The following is a 16,221-nucleotide window of genomic DNA, read 5'->3' as shown; positions in this document are numbered from 1 at the left end:
AGAAGTGATTAGGGTACTACCAACCTAATGCAAAAATACTTTTTTTCTATTTGGTGTGCTGCTAAGCAAAAACACATCATTTAGTGAACACATTAGTGTTTAAATGTAGTTATGAAGTTAAGAGTACAAGAAAGGCTACTATATTTTCACTTGTACTTATCACAAATGAGCTTATTTCATAGACTGTTCAATTCTGATATGACTATACAAGCTGTTCTGCTTGCATGAAGTTTTGCAACTTCATATTTCTAACTCCTTTATGTTTTTTGTTTTGTTTTGTTTTAATTCCCTAATAAATCTCATATGGTTACCTGATTTACTCAGAATACATAGAACTCTGGAAAGCCATAGATACCAATACTAGCTCCTCTATGAGCTCTGTGACCTTGAAATCCCATGATCAGGCTTTTCTGAGTTCTTTATTTTATGGGTACTGTGGAAAGTGGTGTTTGAGCTGTCCCAGTTACCTTCATTGCTAAAATTCTGTTCTATCACACAGGCTTTTATTTTGATGCCTTCTTTATAAACTATTAAAAAACCGATTATGCTAATCTAATCCTTTCTTTAAAAAACAAAAAAAAGTTGGCATTTTAATGCTCCACTGAGATAATTAGCCACTGAGTGAGTTCAGTCAATCTGTTGGGTTGAGCACACATCAGCATTAGGATTCAGTGCTCACGTGTAGTTCATAGGTGACTGTCACCTTACTACTTTGTGTTTTAAAAGCTAAGCAGCAGAACAGAGGCAACTCGGTGACAGGATTTTTTTTTTTTTTTTTGAAGGCTGTAGTTCCCTTTGTTGGTCAAATTATGGACAGTATATTCAAACCGCACACAGAGGCACCCCCAGCAGCTCCCTGATACTGTGTGTCCTGAAACTGGCTTCTCAGATGCCTGCAGAGAGCACCACCATTCAGCAGGCGGTTTTTATGTTTCTTTCAAACCTGGCTTTATCTCATGACTGCAAGGGAGTAATTCAGAAGGTAAGTACACAGTCCCTCCTTTGCGTCATAGTTATTTGGCAAAATAATCCTGTCAATCAGATTTTAGAAGTTTGGAAGTTGTCTGTTTCTAGGACTGCTTTCTTCAGATTTCAAGACATTTTATTTTAAAGGTTTGTAGAGATCGCTTAAAGAGAGTTTGAGAGGCACTAAAATTGAAGCAGAAGGAGATTCTTATTAGTCATGTCCTTTTAATTATCTCCATAACTGTGTTTTAACTAAAAATGGTGATTTTAGAAAAATTTTGGTGTAATACAAATAATATATTTGATCTGTAAGTAGCCCAGTCAAACCAATTTCTGTCTATTATGGTGACAGAAAGTTGTATGGAATCAAAGCTCCTTTGCTCCAGTTACATTTTTACATCTTAGTAGCAGGGTTTGCCACTTATAAAGTCTCTGGATCTGTAGTTCTAACTTCACGTTTTATCACTAATTTTACTGGAGTGTATAAAGAAAGGGTATGGATGAGACAAATTTCTGGGACAAATGTACTAGAGCAGAGCATCTTTATGGCTATATATGAACAGAATTCCTACTTGGGAATATTTTTAAAATCTAAGTATTATCAGGTCATCTGTCACTTACTCATGACAGTGATGTGAATGTGTCTGTTTCTTCTGCTTTGAGGTCAGATGGGATTCATAGCCATTCAGTGCGCCCACTGTTTCATGTGTTTGAACCAGATAGTGTGGGTATAATTGCCCCAAATAATGCTAATGGCTCTCATTTTAAGGAAACTGAAGATTGATTTTACCAGGGGAATATTTTCTATAAGGAATTTTACCCTGCTCACTCTGAGTCATGAGTATCCTCATTATATTTTTTAGAAATTTCTCAAGCCAGTTGATGTGATGTTGTCTTAAAATCAGCCATGGAGGGAACATTCATACCATGAAACTTGACAAACACTACAATCAATTACCTGCCTCTCCTTCATAGAGCCAGTTCAATTGTTTATTTACCAGCATACAGCTAGATAGTTTCTTCATGTGCATGCTGATATTTCTACAAAGTATACATATGGATGCATGTGCATATTTAAATATACATAGCATGTATATCATGTTTGTGTATTCTTTCATATCTACTGATGCTTATATATGTATACACACACTTTACTTCCAAAAATCTCATCTTGAGCTAAATACATAGAATTATCTTCTTCAAAATGAGAGGTTTATACATGTGAGACCATGGTACTGGCCAATCTACCACTTTCTACCACTCCCTTGTAGAACATGATAATGGGGTGCAGAGTTTGAACATCCAGATGAAATGTAAGTGCCAATTTCAAGTTTGACATGTGACTTTGAGCTGGAGACTTATTTACCTTACATTTCAGGGTTGTTTTATTTTTAATTAATAAGGAAAAATACCTCTAAGATAGGTAAAACTCTCAGTTTAAATTCTGGTTCTCTACTTAAGAATATTGTGAGAGAGAACAAAGATGGCAGCAACTGCTGGTCCCCCCTGGAAACTCTGAGGAGTCTTAGTGACATGGAGTAGTACCAGAATAACAGAAAGAGAGAGAATAAAAAAGGCAAGTCTATAGGATGATGTTTCCAAGAAGTGGACTTATGAAATTGGAAAGAAAGAGAGCCAAACAGAGCTGTGTGGCAAAGAATGACGAATCTATACCCTTAGCATGTCAGCCAGAAGGCTGCAAACACAAAGATCATGTCTGAGAAGCCATGGCACCCCATGAGGTGACCTGGAGCTCCCACATAATGGGTTGGCTCTAGGCCTACCCAGCCTCCAGCCTACAGACTATGCTGTTTGCCCTGCTGGGAGATCAGAAGCACTGCAGCCTACAAGCACAACTGGCTGCAAGAACAACCCGCAGCAGCTGCAGCTCCCAAAGAAACATGGAGCTGTCCCTGCTGACAGGCCCCAGCATGGAGCTGCCCAGCCCAGCCATACCACCACCCTGACTCTGCAACAGTAGGATATCTATTGAGACAAGTCTCAGCAATGGTTCAGTATTTACGGTGCTTCACAAACCAGAATCTTTGAAACAGAAGAATTCATTGCTATGAATATTTATATGTAAAACTGTTTGGGCAAAAAAGTATACTTTGTGATATATTACAGTCTCAGAGCAGTTGAGTGCAGAGAGAGCTGCAGTGGATGGGGAACGTGTTACTGCTTAATAGGGCCAATGTGGGGAGGGAGGTGCAACAGACTCAGTCCCTGAGTCTGCTGTCCAGCTGGATATTTACCCTGATTCTGAGCAACAGTGGGGTGTCTGTGCTGAAAAACTGTCCATGTTGTGGATTGGACCTCTTCCAAAGACCTCTGTGGTCTGTGCTCCCATGTTGATGTTGTGTTGAAGCCTGAGGTCTGTGTGGATGTCTATGGTCTGGGCTGCCATTAGAGGGTATGTAGATAGCTAAGGTCTGTGCTACCACTGGAGACCAGGTAGATATCTATAGTCTATGCTATTGCAGGAGGCCATGATGATGTGAGTGCTCTGTACTGTCACTTGAAGCCATATTCATCTCTATAGCCCCTGTTACCACCAAAGGTCATGTAGGTGTTTGTAGTCTATGCTGCTACCCAAAGCCCTGTTGATGTCCTTGGGCCATGCCATGGACTGTATTTGTGTCCATGGTTCAGGTTGCCGCAGAGAACCTGTTGATGGCCTTGACCTGTGCTACCGCTGAAGGCTGTAATAGTATCTGTGGCCCATGCAGAGGGTCATGTTGATGCCCATGGTCTGTATTGCCAATGGAGACCATGCTGAGATCCATGGCATATGCTGATGCTGGGGACCATGTAGATGTCTGTGGTCTGTGGTGTTGCCAGAAACCATGTGGGAGTCCTTGATCTATCCTCCCACTGACAGTAGAGAGCAAGGGAGCTACTTTTTGCAAACAGCAAATATAATCTGTCTTGTATTGATTGTGAGCGCACAGTCCAGAAAGAGGTACATGGAAGTCTATGTGACAGCTCCTACCCTACCTCACCCTACTTGCTCTTCCTCAAAATAGAAACAGCCTAGACAGAAAGACTTCAAAGAGAACTCTTAAAAATTGTGATAAGGATCCTATAGAATAGCTCTCCACAATTGATGGCTTCTGACAGGGAAGGACTCAGTTTTTTAAAAGGTGTTGGCCACTGGAGTTTGACCATGTTCCGGTGAGTATATAGGCAAAACAATTTGAACTTTTTTCTCTTTTGTGAGGGAGAAGGCCACAAGAGTTGGGGTACAGACCTGGGAGGTCTGGGAAGTAAATGTAAACAGGGTGCATGATGTGAAATTCCCAAATAATTAGTAAAAATATTATGTTGGAGGGAAAAAAGAATGTTCTGATATAATATGAATATAATCTGTTTTCAGGGAACATAAATCAAGTCTGCTCTAATTAGAAAATTCTGGAAACTTCCATTGCTGTGTTAAGTAATAATAAGCCTAGAGCCTTCCAGTAGTGCCTCTCCCTCACTCACCAATGGCCATGAGAAAATGCAGTAGCATTGTTGTATAACTTTAAAATGTCTCCTATCTTTCTCCCCTGGTATATTTCTACACACTCTAACCAGAGTATAAAATTGTTTTAAACCATCTTTAGAGTGTACAGTGTAGAAAAGCCCACAGTATGCTATATTTTCAAGCACTGGGTACATGTTTTGCAACTCTTGTCTGCTCTGAGTTATAATACGGTGTATCTAACTAAATGGGAAAGGCGAGGAGGAACTATTCAAAAAAGCATCCTTTGTGCTGAGACGAGACACAGGGAAATTTTGAGAGCCCTGCAGCACTTGGTTTATAGTAATTTTGCTGTTTGGAAATATTCTAGTATTTCAGTAGCCCATCTCATTATTATCCTCAAGGTTCTCTATGTAGGTATATTAAAATTAATTATATAAATTAAATCCAACATCCTCGTTTTCTGCCCAGAAGAACTCAACAGGTAAACTAGCGTAGATTATCAATACAGGTAGGAGTCATTCTATACAGAAATAACATGACGCACTCTACTTCTTTTTCTTTGCATTCTACTTCTTAAATACATCAATAATCATAGCGTCTATATAGTCACCCCAAGCATCTGCTTGAGATTATTGGGTTATATTTTGTTTACATGTGCCTAGTATCTATCATATAGTTATGTAATTGGTAGTGGTTTAAGGAATTGGCTTTATTTGAAGATTAAAATGACTTTTGCAGTTCAAATAATAGAGTTTTCTTGTCTCTAAGTTTAGTAGAATGACATATAGCCATGAAATTTTTCTGTAATGATAAAACATAGGGTAGAATGAATGTAAAGTATGTTCATAAATTTATGAAGAAAACACCTGTAGCTATAATTATATGAAACACTTTCACTCCTACCAGAGTTATTAATTCCTGTGTAGGGTGGATTTGAGTTTTGTTTCTTTCCTCCCGCAGAATATCTTTAATGAGTAGCAAAATCCCTGGAAGAAAGATAAGAAAGGAAACTCAGGAGACCTTCTCTGAATTATCAACTCTTAAATAATTGAGTTGACTATAGTTTATTTTATCCATCATCAGAAAAAGAAATAGTGGGAATTAAAATTTAAGCACTACTTTGTTCTTACCGTTATATTTATTAATACTTGGAAGTTGTGTAGACAAAGTATTTGGAAGAAAGAGAAATTAAAATCTGGGAGAAGGATATCAAATGCTGCTTAATTGGTCACCAAGGGACTAGGCAAATAATGAAAAAGACCTGAAAAGAAAATAGTATTCTGTGTTTATTCATAGAGCAACTTTCTACAGCACTTCCTGTCCCTGACATTGCCTAAAGGAGGAAATCAACATCTCAGCAATGTGACCATTCTATGGTTGAAGTTGCTCCTGAATATGTCGTTTGGAGAAGATGGACAGCAAATGATCCTGAGATTGGACGGCTGCTTAGACTTACTCATCGAGATGAGCAAGTATACACACAAGAGCAGCCCTCACGTGCCTCTGCTGATCTTTCATAACATTTGCTGCAGTCCTGCTAATAAGCCTAAAATTCTGGCTAATGGTATGTAGTCACGTCGTGAACTCATTTCATACACGTTGGATGTGCAGATTGTTCTAATCAGATTAAAACACAAAGTAGCTCTATAATTTCCCACCTGCTGTGTCCTTGGGAGGCAGGGACTCTGGAGGGGGTGGTACTCAAGCATGGGCCTAGCCTCTGAGTGTGGATCAGCAAGTCACTCAGTGGACACACTGGGTATAGGAGGTACCTGGGAAAGAGAAGCGGTGGGCAAGCGTGCTCTCAGTTTCACCCTCTGCTTCTGTCTCTTCTTCATCTATTGTTACTTTAGTTTCCCATCCTTTCTTATCTGTCTTTGAGTAAATGAAAACTCTCTAGAACATGTGTCCCAGTTGAGTAAATGAAAACTCTCTAGAACATGTGTCCCAGTTGCAACTTCTGCCCTTCATCCTGTCCTGCATTTCTTCCACCTTGTACCAGTCCCCTTCCCCAATCTGCCTTTGTGTGTGTGTGTGTGTGTGTGTGTGTGTGTGTGTGTGCATGTGTGTGTGTGTGTGCATGTGTGTGTGTGTGCGTGTGCGTGTGTGTGTGTGTGTGTGTGTGAGTGCGTGTATGTGTGTGCATGTCTAGAATCTAGAGTTGTGCCTGTCACTACTAAGCTCTCCATAAACATTTAGTAATTAAGAGAAATCCTGACAGGCAGAGTTTAAGGCCACAACCAGATAGGGAAATTAGCCGTATAGGCTTCATTCTCGGAAATGTGTAATTGGAGGCAAGAATCCAAAAGGAATTGAGGGGAGAAAATGAAAGAATTGGAGGGATCTGTTTCTGAATCCACAACTACCATGTGAATTCATGTGGAATTTTATAAGAGACACCCTATTGTGATATACGAAAAGGAAGAAAAGAAAAAAAAAAGAGTAGGAGGTGGTAAACTGGTCTATCTGGTCCTGAACTGAATGTCCTTCTCACTTTACAGAGCTTCTTTGAACCCTAATTCTCCCCCACAAAATACTTTGTTTTGATAAGAATGAGTTTATGAAAACAGAACGTCCCTAGCCTTGTTGCTAGTTCATAGTAAAGATATTAATCCTCTGCTCCTTCATGTTTTACACTTAATTTTTCTGAAACTTTACCATCCCAAGTATTCTAAGTGAATAGAAATGACACTGAACTCATGTTTTATATGCATAAGGTAGTGCTTCTATTTTTCTGATAGCAGCTATAGAATTGATGAAAATTTTATGCAGAAATTGTTCAAGTTGAACCATCTTTAAACTCACCGGAACTGACTCAGTTTTTACCCAGTTTTTCACCACTCTTCTGCTGACAGTGCTTCCCACCACTGGGAGATGCATATCGGTACTTATCTTTGATTCCTCTTCCATTGCATCTGCTTTAGTTCTCACATCTGTACAGTGAGGATAATGATAGCCCCACTTCAGGTGATAAGATGCATACAGATCATTTGCTGACGGTCCTGGTTCGTGGGAGCAGCTCAATAGCATCTGCTATTGTTTATTCCCCATTCCCATAGTAAGTTGGGTTTTGTTTTTGTTGTTGTTGTTGTTATTGTTGTTACTGTTTTTTCTTAAGATCCCCTGCTTTTACTGTTGAGTCAGTAAAAGGAAAGAATTTAGGGGAACTGAGGAAATATACACTTTTCACTTCTAGATCTCTAGATTTGTATTATGGATTTCCCTATAATCAGCAGTGTTTTCTCTCCCTCGTCAGTATTAAGCAGATGGACAGTTGGAGAGAAGTCATTTCTCCAGTTCTCTCACTCTTGACCTCAGTGGGCTTTCTAGGGAGAGGTCAGGTAAGAGCCAGCAGCTGTGTGGAGCTGGGAAGACCTGTCACAGGTTTCCACATGGTGAGCTAAGCAATAGACTTTGGAAGAATCAGCTAAGTTACACAGCTTTCTAAGGCAGACTGCATGCCTTTAATCAGTAGCACCAGACGTGTGGGGTGTATGCTTAGGATGGACTATGCATTGGGCTTGACCTGGCTGCTAAAAACGTCCTCACCCTGTAATGTTCAGGACGAATGTCTTTTGTAAAAACACACTGAATAAATGTCATAAAAATTTACATCAAAGTGTTACAGGAAAGATAGTGGGGAAGCTTACAGACCAGTTTTGATGGAAAGTTTGTGTCCAGATGGATAGCACATGCCGGAAGGATATCTGCCAGGGTTATTGCTTAGCTTTTGTCTAGAACATCAAAGAAAAGAAAGAAGCAATGACCTTCAGGTGAGACTTACTGTCTGTCCTTTGTGCACGGAGCTGGGACTTCAAAGACCCATTCTTGAAGGAGAAAGTAGATCAGAATAAAAATACTTCCCCAGCCTTCATCTGGATGAATAAAGAACAGAAAGAGAGAAATGGGGATAAAGATGGGTCCCATGGGCTGCCCCTCCTAGCCTTTTCATGCTGGGATACATGTTATTGATGTGATCATTGGTTGGTTAATAGTGATCAGAAATCTTGTCAGAAGCAAATTTTCCCCTCTGGATGAAGGACAACATGCTGGACAACAGGGAACTGCCACAAACAACTTTTCTGAACACTAGAACAATTAATCAGGTACACTGGAAAATTTAACTCTCTGAGTAAGAATCAGCAGAGAAACAGGTACCAACTTCTCTACCCAGACTACAAATAATTATAAGTATTTCTATCATTTCAGGATTTTTCTTTTGGGCATCGTTCTTTTAGAAACTTAATAGCCTAAATTTAAATTAATATGGATGTCTGTCATTAGCAATATATAATGTAGGTATAGAAAAAAGATAATTTAGGCGATAGAAAATAGATTAGCAAAATATTATTCAGAATGCAACAGAGGGCTGGAAAGGTGAGAAAGGATTGGGAGCATGTATTCCAAGACAAATTAACAGTGTAATAAACTCCTAGACCTCTCACTCTTCTTCCTCACTCTCACTCTTCCTTCCGCTCTCCATTTTCTCCCCTCTCTCTCTCCTCTCTCTCTCTCTCTCTCTCTCTCTCTCTCTCTCTCTCTCTCTCTTCCTCTCTTCCTCTCTTCCTCTCTTCCTCTCTTCCTCTCCTGGCTTGACATGATAAAAAAAAAAAAAAAACTCCTAGACGATGAGGAGGGAATGGCTAAGGGATGATGGCTGTTTGTTTTGTGAGCAAGGAAAGAAGGTTTATTTCAATCTTACAGTCAGAAATAAATATCAAGGCACTTGAAGGAAAAACAGAAGAATTCTACTTACCTGCTTGCTCCCTGCTCCTGGTCACCTAGCTTCCTCATACAACCCAGGACCAACTCTCAGAGTGGCTCTGCCCACAGTGGGCTAGGCCAAGCTCTACTTATAATAATTAAGAAAATACCCTGCCTCATCCCCCCCAAGAAAAGACCATAGGCCAGTCTGATAGAGTTAATTCCTCAATTGAGGTTCCTTCTTCCCAGGTGTCTCAAGTTGACAACCAAGAGCAGCAATCATGGGCTGTCTTAACAAAGAAACTACAGACTGTAAAATTACATCTTCTGTTTCTGTAGTTCTATTCTCTGCTTTTCAGATTTCTTCCTTTCTTTTCTATTTCAGAGAATGGAAATCCTTGTCTTGTTTCTGATTGTAGTGGGAATCTTTTGAGTTTTGCTCCACTTAGGATGATGTGACTACACCCCACCCACCAAGGACTACACTCATAAAAAACAGACTCTCTCTGCTATCATCTATAAGTGCTATTAGCCTCTTGACTAGGTGTAGGAGGACTCCAAGCCCACTTCTTCTGTATGTGATAGGGTTTAGTGCACTTTGTAAGTGTGCAGACCTTGTGCATGCTGGGACAACAGCTGTGATTTTATATGTCCACTTGCCTGGTTGTTTGTGGAAAGCAGTTTCCTTGTAGTTATCCACTACCTCTGACTCTCACAAACTTTTTGCCCCTTCTTCCTCAATGATCTTTAAGCCTTAGGAAAAGTGATATAGTAAAGGTGTCCCATTTAGGGCTAAGTATTCCACAGTCTTATTTTCTGTGTCTTGATCCTTTGTGGTTGTCTGTTAATCTCAGATAAGGTTCGAGAGATGCATTGATGTATGGATTCAATGAGAACTTTCTAGAAGCTGATTTAATACTACATCCATTTAACAGAGTAATAGTAGTAGGTTCTCCCCTAGAACTTAGGGTCTTTCTAGCCACAGGTTCTTGCAAGCAGCATCTCCACACAAGAAAGCAATATAGAGCAAGTAGTGCACAGCCACCTCACGGAACTTGTCTGATATGGGTTGCATGAGGCACTAATGATTTATCCAGTCTGTGACTAATTGATTCTCACAAAATACTTCTGTTGATTTTTTTCTCAAACTTTAATATCCACAGTTAATTTGTAATTGTCATTCAGTCATAAGTTGATGAAAGAAATTGCAACCTATTTCTAGCTTGTAAATTTTAACGTGATAGTACTGTGCTTAAATTATTCCACACCCATGAAGGATATGTTCATTTAACTGAATTAATCCCTCAGCTTTCTCACTAAACCAACCTTAGTTAGAGCATTTCTTGAATTCTTGGTGTTTATGTTTCACTCTTGTTGATTCACCTTTAACTACTTAAGGTATTTAAAGCTCCTAGGTTTATAATCATTTATAGCTTCCTATTATCTGTCCCTGTGCTTTAATTAGAATTCATACTTTTTGAATTTAAAACGCCTTATATGCTTTTTTGTATGCAGGTTATATTTCATGATAAAATGTTGTCTTATAATGTTTTACTCACTTGCTTTACAGAGGGCTAACACATTATTTAGCCTGTAAATGTGGTTTATTAGAAATTATGAGTGATAATGACTTGTTACAGAAGTTAAGATATAAACTGATATAAATCTTAAGGATTGTTATCTGAATATTTGGGATATAAAATTATTTGTTGATTCTCAGTTGGAACAAATGAAACTACCCTCATTTATGTAGCCACCCACAACCCATATGCCAAATTACATTTGATTCCTATTATAGACTTAATTTTGGATAGTCTATTTTATAGGAAAGCCAAGGGGAACTGGGTAATGCACATGAGGTACTCAGGCCAGAGGGGACCGTGTGGGCAGAGCACGACTTTCTCTTACCTGCATACCTCCCTGTCATACCACCACACACATCTGAATTCACTTCCTTTTCATGGCAAAATTCCTTACAATACAATCACTTAGATTAATTACTTTTCTGTTGCTGTAGTAGAATATACTGACAGAAAAAGAAGATATACTGACAGATAAAGAAGAAAGGGCTTCTTTTGGTATATAATCTCAAGGATAAACTCTATCATGCTTAGAGAAAGCATGGCAACAAAAGTGTGAGGCTCTCCTGATAGTCAGAAAATACAGTGGTCATGTTTAGTCCCCACAAAGGAAGCACAGGAAAATCAGGCTAGGCTATAAAACCTCAAAGCTTGCTTTCCTTAATCTACTTTCTCTAACACATAAGGCTCTACTTCCTAAAGGTTCCACAACCTTCTCTAACAGTTACTTCCAAATGGGGACCACACAAGTATTTTCACACTTGAGTCTGTGAGGGTCATTTTTTTATTCAAACTACAATATGATTTATACAAAATGTTAAGTTGTCAGATTTTCATCCAGGTAGTATTTATTGAGCCCCTATAACGTACTGGCACTGTGATTTGAATACATACCCTTTGGCTCTCTTTTAAGGGCAGGCTTTTATTTGGGGAAAAATATACTGGGCAGTCAGAAGCTGAGGGAGTTAAATGGAGTTAAAAGATAATGGCCAGGTTCTGTAGTGGTGTGTCGGGCAGGAATCTAGGCTTTAGTTCTAGAAAACTAATAACTAATTACTGTAGTTTCAGCAAATTGTAACCGAAATGGAAGGGCTTTTCAAATGGCATGGTCATAGCAAGTACTGACGTGTTTCTGTAGGCAGGTAGAGAGGAGGGAGCAACCGTTATTGTAACTATCCCTGCTGGGCAATAGCAGCATCCTCATCCAAGAGATCTTGGAGCAGTGTCTGGTATCAGAAAATGTGGAGGGAATATTGTGACAGCAGAGTCTTCCCTCTGTGGTCTCTTAGCCTGCTGCTGTTTCTAGCTGTGAAATGCTCTCTTCTCAAGATATGGCACCCTAAAATCATCTAAGAGATGAACATCAGGTCAGTCTAACCATTCGGAGCAGAGATGGGTTTAGAATCTTCACTCTTGCTGATCTTCAGGAATTTGAGGGTATTCATGGGATCCAGGTAGATAGAGTTAGAGTATTTCATAACCCTCTGAGTGTGGATCAGCAGTAACAGAGGAGATAAAATTAAGACGGCAGTTGCATACTTACAAGGTCTGCACATTAATAGCATCGCTACTAAAAATTCTTATATATTGTTTTATGGTAAAGACCCAGAGATTCAGTTTTCGAACTGTTGGCCAATGGGATTGTTGTGTTCAGTGTCGTCTTAGTGAGGTATTACGGACCTTGTGTAAAGGAGAAACTAGCAGGATTATCAAAAACATATAAGTTGGTGAGGTGTTTCTGGTTAGGAAAAGCACGCGAGTCCTTTAATTTATTTATACCTGGAGTTGCTGTGATTATTCCCCACCTGGCATTTCAGTGGCCCAGATGTAATGCCTGACCTAAAGTTTGATTTAAATGATTATCAATCATCTAACTTTTATTATACTTTCCCGCTGGATGTTTTAGACCATGCAGGTGGTCAAAATTAATCATTCTTTTATTGTCAAAGTCAATTGAGGGTCTGATTCTTTGGCATCAAATCTTTCCTTGAGCAGTGCTAGTTTAGTTAGATTCCCTGGGTGGTTAACATGTAACTAATTTGCTGAAACAAGCGTTTCACCTTTTAAAAAAGTTTTAAAAATTATACAAATTATACAAAGGTAAAATTTAATGATGTGAAAATAATAAAAAATAGTTTTAATATTGTTTGATGCATCCTGACAATTGCCTTTGAAGTAGATGTCTCTGAATCCTCACTTAAAATGATCAGACTGGTATAGATAATTAGTAAGTCTTGATTTCTCTCCTCTAGTGGCCTTCCCAGAGGGACATTTCTTATAAATTAAAATGACATCAAGTCAAATTTTCTTGTGATATAAAAATACAAAATTTTCATGCTATAGCATGTTTGTATAGGGGTGATTATGATTTTCTATCAATCTGTTTTGTACATGTGAAAATAGGAGCTTTAATAGGATAACAATATACTTGCTTTTGCATTATTGTCTCTCAATGAATAAACTTTTGTTGAACTTAGACCAGAAAATTTAGAGAGGATTGACATCCAGATCATCTGGTGTGGGAACAGTGTTCTGAGATATGTCTTCTCATGCCTCAAGTTATAGAAGATATTGTTTGAGGATAGCAATTTGTGTTTTATTCTAATAGGGCATTTATTCTGTTTACTGTTATGGGACCAGTCCAAGATAAGAGTGCAGTGAAGTGTGTGGAACTGAACTTTCCTCTCATGATGTGCTTGATTGTAGAAAAGGTTGTTACTCTTCTGGCTACCTGCTTAGAAAGTGAGAATCAAAATGCCCAGAGGATTGGAGCGGCTTCACTTTGGGCTCTAACATACAATTACCAGAAGGTTAGTTTTTAAAATCATTGGTGAATTGGGGGGAGGGGAGTTTGGGCAGTTAAATAATTAAGGCTTTTAGGATGCTTCCAAAAATATCAGGAATACCAGCCAAAGATACAAATGAAGTCACAGACCCAAGTCTCTTTGTTAATTCATATGATTAATATATCAGTTAATATTCTTTTCATTTAATTATTTAATCAGGATTGGACTCAGAAAGGTACCTCTGTTTAAGTGAATTTCCCTATTTCAATTTAACGTGCCAATTCATTATAATTTTAGTAGAATTATTTGTTTGTACAGATGTATCCAGGAGAAATGCATCTTGATGGAAGGATGATTAGTTTCATCTGTGCATCTGACTTGGCTTTCGCTTGTATATATCATCACTTAAATTTACAAACAGCTCAGTCCATTTAAGATTGGGGCTCTGGGGCTGCCCACAGCCAATGAGAGCAAGAGGATACTGTGGTCACTCTCTCTGGCCTGTGGTCGTCTTTTCTTGCAAACTGAAGGTGACATATGTGAGCTAGCCAGCCTATGTGGCTCCTCCTCATCCTGGGCCAAGGAGCTGCCATCCTTCTCGCAGGGATTAGGGGAGTGAACAGAGGGGAAGCTTCAGAAGGTGCAGTGGGCCTGACACTATAGGCTGACCTGCAGTGCAGCTAACTGTCTATATTATATCTTTACTATTATTCTGCTTAACGCTGTAGCTAGGAATGGGTAGTCAGTATTGCATTATCTTCATCCTTAATATTTGGGAGTAAATCTAACAGATTATCTTACTTTCTCCAGGCAAAAGCAACTTTGAAAAATCCATCAATTAAGAGAAAAGTAGATGAAGCATATTCCATAGCAAAGAGAAGTAAGTTTTAGTTTTAAAGGTTATAGTTAAATTTGAAGAGAACTAAATGAATTTTCTTGTTACTAAAATATTTGATCAAGCCATTGCAAAATGACAGTATTGTGCATTGCTTTTACTTAGCTAGATTTTGAGAAGTGTTATTAAAGTACTATCAGATGGGCCCACATTTAGTATGTGCTTTTCTTGGTAATATTTCTTGACATAGTAAAATAATAAAATGTTCAGATAGACCAGTATTTAAAATATAAACGTTTCTTAAATTGTGTCTATTGATGATCTTTCTCCAAGTCAGTTTCTCCCTCCCTCCCCCTCCCCTCCCTTTCCCCCTCCCCCTCCTACACCCCCCCCCTCTTTTGCCAGCAGCTGCTACTGTGCTATTGAGCATTCTTAGGTGATAAGAATTGGGCCCAATTAGAATTGACCTTGAAGAGAATAGTTTGATTTAACCTTAGGAAGCTGAAGTCTTCCAGGCCCAGATTTGATTGCCCTGTAGCCAGGTTTCTTTATGATCTGCATTCATGGTTTGAGGGGTTTCTTTTTCAGAGCATGTCAGTTGTTTTAAGGGAGCCACTTTTCAATGAGCGTTATCCTCAAAACTTTTATCTCAAGATAGCAAAGTATGTCTTTCCTGCACTGTGGTAGATCTGTTTATTGTTAATGTTTATTTCTGAAGAAGAAAAGTCTTTGGTTTGTTTCCAGATGTGATCTTGCACTTCAGGAGGAAATAGAAAATTAGATTATGTTAAAAGTTATGATTTTAGAGGGAAGGTATATAAAAAAAATTCATCCTGAATTATAGCTAATTTATGTGAGTTACAGAGATGTGTTTTTAAATGTGTTTTAGATAAGCCCATTGAAAAGAAATGAGTGGAAAATTTTAACATTTTAATTTTATAAATGTAAAATGTTTTCATAATTCAGGTATATCAAGAGCATAAATATCTTGCTAATAAATCTTTTTCATAGCTTCATGTAGGAGTGTCTGCCCATATGTGTAGCATTGTTTAATAAAGTGGTATTTATAACTCTTATTTCCTGTATCAGCTTTCTCAAACTCAGAAGAAGACCCTCTAAATTCCTACTATTTGAAATGCCTTGAGAATCTTGTACAACTGCTTAACTGTTCCTGACCCATGAGATACCCTACTCCAAACCTGACCGCCATCCACAGGAGATCTGGATCAGGGGCCACTTTGTATAGCAGCTGCAGCTTTGTATAGCAGCTGCCCCTGAATGATGCTAACTCTGCAGTATCAGTGCCTGCCTCCCTGTGAGGCAGCAGCCGCCACACTGAAAGGAGTAGCCCTGGTGACTTCTCAGGCTGTTCGTTCCTGGAAGTCTTCCAGAAGTGAAGACTTGCTGGCCTAAGATGCTGCAAAGACAGAATTCTGGCAATATAAACATTTTTTTACACTTTTCTATGCAATATGTTTTGTAAAATGTCTATTTAATAATTATTTAATAAATAATATTTTTAGAAACTATACTTTTAAAAGTGTATTTTATTCTGAGAATTTCATGCATGTATGCAGTGTAGTTTGATCTATTTTGTCCTCCATTCCTGAAATTCTGCCTAGATCCTCTCCACACCTTATCCCTATCCAAACTTCATACCTTTTTAGAAAAAATAACCCATTAAGTCTAATTAGTGCCACTCAAAGCACATTGATATGAAGTTAGGAGCATGGCCAATCTACCAAAGGCCATACCTCTAAATAAAGCTGACTCTAACAACCCTAGAAGCCATTAACTGTTAATAGGCCAGTTCCTCAGCTAGTCATGGGAGAGTTTGTTCCATGCCCCATCCATTCTAGGCTACCGACTGGATTGATCTTGTAC

General features: G+C 38.7%; 1 protein-coding gene across 6 annotated transcripts in view; it reads left to right on the top strand.

Moving 5' to 3' along the window:
* The window catches only part of Rttn (rotatin), a 167,375-nt gene extending 151,507 nt beyond the window's left edge, over positions 1–15,868 (top strand). For all 6 annotated transcript variants that reach the window (XM_032885546.1, XM_032885544.1, XM_032885545.1 and 3 more), the window contains 5 exons: positions 783–982; positions 5,729–5,996; positions 13,423–13,526; positions 14,313–14,382; positions 15,427–15,868. In XM_032885546.1, coding sequence (XP_032741437.1) covers positions 783–982; positions 5,729–5,996; positions 13,423–13,526; positions 14,313–14,382; positions 15,427–15,512 — 728 coding nt within the window. In that variant the 3' untranslated portion in view covers positions 15,513–15,868. The remainder of the gene's footprint in view (positions 1–782; positions 983–5,728; positions 5,997–13,422; positions 13,527–14,312; positions 14,383–15,426) is intronic.
* Positions 15,869–16,221: the final 353 nt, after the last annotated feature.

This window comes from Rattus rattus, chromosome 15 (genome assembly GCF_011064425.1).
Source record: "Rattus rattus isolate New Zealand chromosome 15, Rrattus_CSIRO_v1, whole genome shotgun sequence".
Classification (NCBI taxonomy): domain Eukaryota; kingdom Metazoa; phylum Chordata; class Mammalia; order Rodentia; family Muridae; genus Rattus; species Rattus rattus.
The sequence above is the reverse complement of the archived record's forward strand: the minus strand, read 5'-3'. Positions and strand labels throughout refer to the sequence as shown.